The sequence below is a fragment of the Cyprinodon variegatus genome, unplaced genomic scaffold (genome assembly GCF_000732505.1).
Source record: "Cyprinodon variegatus isolate N-32 unplaced genomic scaffold, C_variegatus-1.0 Scaffold920, whole genome shotgun sequence".
Lineage (NCBI taxonomy): Eukaryota > Metazoa > Chordata > Actinopteri > Cyprinodontiformes > Cyprinodontidae > Cyprinodon > Cyprinodon variegatus.
In genome coordinates, this window is record NW_015151373.1 from 236,346 (window position 1) to 243,713 (window position 7,368).

Here is a 7,368-nt window from a genome sequence, read left to right on the forward strand (position 1 = left end):
ACCATGTATTGAAATCCTCTTCTTTTACAAGCCTAGAATTGAACTGTTCCGCCTGTTAGATTTAAGTGTACTGCTTTAAAATCTTGATTCAGAAGTTCCACCTTAAACCCGACGCTGGACCCCAAACATCAAATATATTAACAATATATTTCCAGGGCATGCTCCAGACCTTTGTTTTTCTTTACAACAGCGGCTACATCACCATATGAAGGTCCCATCAATGATTGCAAGATTATGTAATTGAATGTTCTTTAACATTTCTATGCAAATAAAAGGATACTGTGATGTTTTTACTTAACATTATCAACCTGTATGAATCTCACTCTGGACAATTTCTAGTTGCTTCTAATGAAAGCCGATTCAAGATACGGCCAATTGACAGATTTAATATGAAACAGTTTATGAACATTGATCCATATATTATCTTGATGCCTTGCACTCATATAAATACTGTAACCAAAGTAAAGTGGAGTAGTGGTAAGAAGAATGTCATTAAGTGTGAAAATAGGCAGTCTCTTTGGCATTTTGTTGGCATTTCTATGTTGAATTGATTCTTGTTGGCATGGTTAGGTTGTCTGGTTGTCTTGTGAAAAACAAAGTCAGTGCAAAAGCAGCAGAAGGGGCAGCAGCCAATAGCTGAGTCCCAGCGGCGGTGAGGCGAAGCTTTTAACGTTGCAGTCGTCGCTGTAGCAGCAGTGAACTCTGACTCCTGGGGCTCTGTAGCCCTGACTGCTGGCCTGGCTGCAGAAAGACTTGTAGGAACAAGACTTCATCACACCACCTAATGAAACACACAGAAATACATGTGAGAGACGCATCCATTTAACGGCTGTCTCACAGAAGCCAATTAGAACGGCAGAACTGAAAACAGCTGTTGCGATAAAGCTCCCCGTTGCTACTGACAACTAATGCACACATTTATAGCAGACTCAAGTAATCTTCTGGGATGATAAATATTTTGAAATCTTTGTAGGTTGATAAGAAACTACTGTCAACTAGCACCAAGATATGAACCTTTCAATCAAACATAGGGAGACTGGACTCTTAAACTTAACTAAAAGCTATTCTCCTACATTTTAAATATTGCATGAACATAGAGACAAAAAATTAAATAAATAGTGAAAAATGTATTGTTAATGCATGTCTAAATCCTGGGGACATTTTTTTTTTTATTTAATAGGTTGTCTCTGGGGAAAATAATACCAAATTTTTTCTTATTGCTTTGCTGTGCACAAAGACAAAAAAAAGAAATAGTAAAATTTGAAAATTAAGTCTAATCCACTAAACACATTTAAATAGCATTGTTTTAATTTTGTGTGATTTCCTTAAATCTTTCACTTCTCTTTTTCTATTATGTGCTTTTGTGCCAAAAATAATTTCTTTGTTTCNGCAATAGACAACAGAAAAAAGTGAAGCAGCAAAGGTGATCTATCTGGTTTTGTTTTCCTCCTCAGGGTGTTTTTTTATTTCTATAAAAAAAAAAATTAAAACGTCTAACGAAAAACAAGCAAAAAATGTATTTTCCCCCCAATCACAAAAATAATAATAATAGTAGACTAATAATAATCTTAGAATATTTATTTGAAAAATTTTACAAACCATGTATTGAAATCCTCTTCTTTTACAAGCCTAGAATTGAACTGTTCCGCCTGTTAGATTTAAGTGTACTGCTTTAAAATCTTGATTCAGAAGTTCCACCTTAAACCCGACGCTGGACCCCAAACATCAAATATATTAACAATATATTTCCAGGGCATGCTCCAGACCTTTGTTTTTCTTTACAACAGCGGCTACATCACCATATGAAGGTCCCATCAATGATTGCAAGATTATGTAATTGAATGTTCTTTAACATTTCTATGCAAATAAAAGGATACTGTGATGTTTTTACTTAACATTATCAACCTGTATGAATCTCACTCTGGACAATTTCTAGTTGCTTCTAATGAAAGCCGATTCAAGATACGGCCAATTGACAGATTTAATATGAAACAGTTTATGAACATTGATCCATATATTATCTTGATGCCTTGCACTCATATAAATACTGTAACCAAAGTAAAGTGGAGTAGTGGTAAGAAGAATGTCATTAAGTGTGAAAATAGGCAGTCTCTTTGGCATTTTGTTGGCATTTCTATGTTGAATTGATTCTTGTTGGCATGGTTAGGTTGTCTGGTTGTCTTGTGAAAAACAAAGTCAGTGCAAAAGCAGCAGAAGGGGCAGCAGCCAATAGCTGAGTCCCAGCGGCGGTGAGGCGAAGCTTTTAACGTTGCAGTCGTCGCTGTAGCAGCAGTGAACTCTGACTCCTGGGGCTCTGTAGCCCTGACTGCTGGCCTGGCTGCAGAAAGACTTGTAGGAACAAGACTTCATCACACCACCTAATGAAACACACAGAAATACATGTGAGAGACGCATCCATTTAACGGCTGTCTCACAGAAGCCAATTAGAACGGCAGAACTGAAAACAGCTGTTGCGATAAAGCTCCCCGTTGCTACTGACAACTAATGCACACATTTATAGCAGACTCAAGTAATCTTCTGGGATGATAAATATTTTGAAATCTTTGTAGGTTGATAAGAAACTACTGTCAACTAGCACCAAGATATGAACCTTTCAATCAAACATAGGGAGACTGGACTCTTAAACTTAACTAAAAGCTATTCTCCTACATTTTAAATATTGCATGAACATAGAGACAAAAAATTAAATAAATAGTGAAAAATGTATTGTTAATGCATGTCTAAATCCTGGGGACATTTTTTTTTTTATTTAATAGGTTGTCTCTGGGGAAAATAATACCAAATTTTTTCTTATTGCTTTGCTGTGCACAAAGACAAAAAAAAGAAATAGTAAAATTTGAAAATTAAGTCTAATCCACTAAACACATTTAAATAGCATTGTTTTAATTTTGTGTGATTTCCTTAAATCTTTCACTTCTCTTTTTCTATTATGTGCTTTTGTGCTAAAAATAATTTCTTTGTTTCTTTAACACATTTAACCCGGTAACAAATGCAGGTCAGGACGCTGAGGCAGGTTTACTATGAGGAGATGCATAAAGCATAGGAAGGTGTTCCTTTTTGTGTTCAGATCTAAAAATGTGTTTCCTCTTTGTTCTTTTCTTCTAAACTTTTCCATCATAACTGGATTTGGACATTAATCCTAAAACTCAGCCCATATTTATTCTCAAGGCACGGACCAGTTAAACCTTTAATAAAATGGTTTGACTTTTATCAGCTCAATTACAAAAATTGAAAAAAATTAAATCATTATTATGAATTTACACTTCAATTTTTAAAAGTTTAAGAATCCAGTATAATTAACATTATTAGATTAATTAGTTAATTCAGAAACAAATCTTATTTTTGAGAGATATATAAAGGTCCCCTAATTTAACAGATGAGATCTAATAAGAAAAGAAATTATTCTTTAGATTGAGTGATGGATAGATTATGCTGAGAGATTTATAAAACTGTGTTATAAATATATATATTTTTATTTGCTCCTTCATTGTGAAAATAGAATAAAAATAAAGATAAGGGTCAGTATTTCTAGAGCCATGGGGTGTCCTTATTAAGAATATTAAGGGTACTCGTCAGGTAGAGGCAAAAAGCTTTTTCTTCCCTGCAAAACCTCAGACTCCCTGCTGACTGGGATGTTTCTGCAGACAACAGCTGGGCCGATTTTAACAAACACTGTCATATACAGTCGCGTGCACACATGCATGACGAACAAAAAACAATCTTTGAGTGTCTAAACACACAAAAAAACTGAAAATCTTTAAGAAACATGACTTACTGTCATGACCCACCACCACTGCGCAGGCATCAGAGTAGCTGGGACAGGATTTGGAGCCTTGCCGGTTACAGTCATCATTGTTTGAGCCCATACAGGTGTAGCACTTTAAAGCCTCACCTAAACAAGAAAGAGAACAAGTTAAAACTGAAAGTTGGTTGAACTTTGCCCACTATGCAGACATTGTAACTTATAATCAGTCCAAAATAATACAGACCAAATTTTAAATAGACTATAAGTTGTGATATACTCCCCTGACTTATTGTATTGGAATGTAAATGCCAAACAAAAAACTTTTTTTGCTCTATTTATAAGTGTAGAATACTACTTCTACAGAACTTAAAAAAACCTGTATCCAGTGTCCCAATCTTAAGGTGTTATGCAATTCTATATATTCCATATTTCTAAAGTGGAAATGAGTAAATGTTAACCAGAGCATAAAAAACTGTGAATAATCTTAAATGATAAATTGGCTTCACTGTCATGAGCTGGTGTCGGATTCTGTCCATATAATTTTTTTACGCTTTAATGCCCATTCCCTATTGAAAGGATATGCATTAAAAAGAGTAGAAAACTTTCTTTCTTAGGATATGTGTCAAACTCTGAAACGGCCGCCAGTACAAGGAGTAGAGGACAGAAATCTAAAACTGGCTCCTGCCCATATGATGACCTGTGATATAGGTACAGTAGCTACTAGCTGAACCTAACAGCAACATTTTCACCTACTGTGTACACCTCAAGGTGGCACCCAACCCAACTGAAAATGTATTGTTCCCTTTTTTTATTTTCTAAGCATGACAGAGAGTAGCAGAAAGCCATATTGCTAATATTAAAAGCTGCTGCTGACTTTAAAAATAGTTTATAAGCCAGATCCCTTCTTCAGCCTCATCAGTGAACCATAATATATGGTCATATTTTCTTACAGTGAAAATGCCCTGCACAAAACTGGGTATGTATATAATGCTATTTTAATTCAAAACTGCTTTTTTGCTCTGCTTTCCATAAAACTCAGCTTTTCTAACTTTGCTTGTTCTGAAAGTAACAATACTTTTCTTTCAATTATTCAATCCATTCAGAAGCACTCCAAATGTTATACTGTCAGAACGAGTTTCACACAGGAAGATAATTGGTAGTGAATTGCTTTCTACCTCAATCTCCTGTATAAATACTCATTAAATTATCCCCCAGGGCTAGCTGGAAAATGCTATCAAGAAAATGAAACTCTAGTTTTTTTAAGGAGAGAAGTCCTCTCTGGTCCTGGTCATATTAGTGCAGGGGTCTAGTCCTAGCTACCACCCTTCAAATTCTAGATGCCTTGTTTCAACACACCTGAACCAAATTAATGGTTCATTACCAGGCCTCTTAAGAGCTGATCAAAGAATATAGCCTACGTCCGTGCTACTGTAGCAGGGGTGCAACCAAAGGTTGCAGGATGGTAACTTTCAAAGACACCCAGGCTTTAGGGCTGCTGGTTATTGTTTCACCCAGGAATAACTAATCTAGACTTATGCAAAACTAAAACACAGAGATAGTTTAAAATTGTAGGTAATTAACTGGTTATCACCTGTTTGAATAAAATATACTTTACCTTTAAACTACTGTTTGAACTGCCTGTATAACAATTTAACTGCACTTTTCCCTCAACAGTCTCTAAAGTTAGGATTGATTGGATAATTTTACAGAGAACATCTGCTGGTAGCCATTTTGCTCTTGTAGTTAACACAGTATCCAGGACATGGCCCAGAAACTCTTAAAGCTGCAGAAAAGGAGAGTTTACTCCAGAGCAGATGTAAACCGTGACCAAATGAATTTCCCCAACGCGGTACCTCCATCCTTTATTCCGACAGAAAGTGTTTGATGCGTCTGGGCATGCAAGCAGTGAGACTAAAGAGAGGAGACAGTATTAATTAATCCCTTCCCTCACACAAATCTTTCTAAATCTACCACAAAGTTACAACAGTTATGTTCATGGGATAAAAATACTTTTTTAAAGAACCAGTCTTTGCACATAAAACACTTAAATAGCATCCAATTTCTTATTCTGAGTGAGAAGCAGCTATTGAACTGACCTTTGAAATGCTATATATTTAAACACTTCCTTTTAAAACCCTACATCCCTTCCCTTATATTCCAGACAGGCAGTCTTGAATGCTGCTTCATAAGAGGATCAGAGCCAGAGGCACTCAAAGCTTCCAACATTCTTAGTAGCAGCACATTTCTTGCATTTCACAGTGTAAGTTACTCCTTTAAACCTAAAACGTGTCTCTCAGACACATATGCAGCTTTGTCCTCGTACAGATTTAGTTCAGAGAGATGGGACAGATCAAACCAACAGGTCAACTCTATCACTGTGCGATCAGACTCACTATAAGACAAAATGTACAACTTCCAACAGTATGATCACACAACAAGCAAGAAACAAAGATTTTATATTTTAAGGTTATTTGCCAGATGCTTGTTTATTTTGCAGCTTATCAATGATCATCTGTGTTTTGGACTAGCATTAAACATCCCCCACTGAGGGTTGTTGACCCCAATCTAATGCCACTGCACGGCCGCTTTCCACACATGCTAGAAGTATTAGTCTCCAGGCCTGTTAAGAGATTAGCTGCTTTGACTGGAGCCTGGTAGGAAAAGATGATGAAATGGAAGGAACAATACAGTTACTACAATTGCAATATATACTCTAATCAAAATAACAAATAAGGATACAAATATCATATATATATATTTTTTTATGTTTGATACATTTTTTTATGTTTTAAAAAATAGTACTTTTCCAAGAAATTAAATAAATATTCGTATAGTTTTACCAACATCAACATGTAAAGGGAACAAAAGTACAGAGAAGCAAAGGCAGAAGAAAGGCTGTCTGATTAGAAGTGGTAAAATAACAGGAGGAGACATTTTCAGCTATTATTTAAACAAATACCAAAAACAATATGTTAAAAAAAGAATGAAATTGAAGAAGAATATTTCTTACTGTAAGTTGGCAACCGGACCACGAAAACCAACAACAGCAGAGAGTAGTGGACAGTTCTCATGGTGCTACCGGTCCTTGCTCCTCCTTATCACACAATGAAAAGCAGGTTGTTTGCTCTCTAAGCCTTCCAAAGTTAATCTTGGTACTTAATCCAATATCTGCTCCTGCCTAAGCAGTGGATGAACAGCTCCCTCCTAGCTTTGCCAAATCATTTCATCATTTTTATTTATACATTTTTCCTTGCAGTTTGAACCAGAGTCACCTCCAGTATCGATACTTCACATAGCCTTTCCTTACGTAATTAAAAAAAAACTAAGTAGATATTTCCAGTTTTAAACAACAGGTAGATCTTAATTAAGAAAAAAATAAAATAATGTGTGGGAGTCAGTAGTTTTTCTCATACCAATCAAACCTCAACTCATCCACTGGATTACCAAATGGAGAATCAAGATTATTCCCAGCAGAGAATGTGCCTTCACTGCTCTAGAATCCAGTAGAGCCGGGTGTTACATCACCGCATCCGAAGCCTACCATTTGTGATTGATGTATGACTTGGATGCAGCAGCTCTCCCATGAAAACTCAATTAAGCTC

General features: G+C 35.9%; 1 protein-coding gene across 1 annotated transcript; it reads right to left on the bottom strand.

The window, feature by feature from the left end:
* Positions 1–1,700: 1,700 nt before the first annotated feature.
* On the bottom strand, positions 1,701–6,860 carry LOC107099929 (prostate stem cell antigen-like). Its single transcript, XM_015398247.1, has 3 exons — positions 6,777–6,860; positions 3,797–3,913; positions 1,701–2,378 (listed from the first exon to the last, which is right to left on the bottom strand). Exons 1-3 carry the CDS (start codon positions 6,835–6,837, stop codon positions 2,197–2,199), a joined length of 360 nt encoding a protein of 119 aa, XP_015253733.1. The 5' UTR covers positions 6,838–6,860; the 3' UTR covers positions 1,701–2,196.
* Positions 6,861–7,368: the final 508 nt, after the last annotated feature.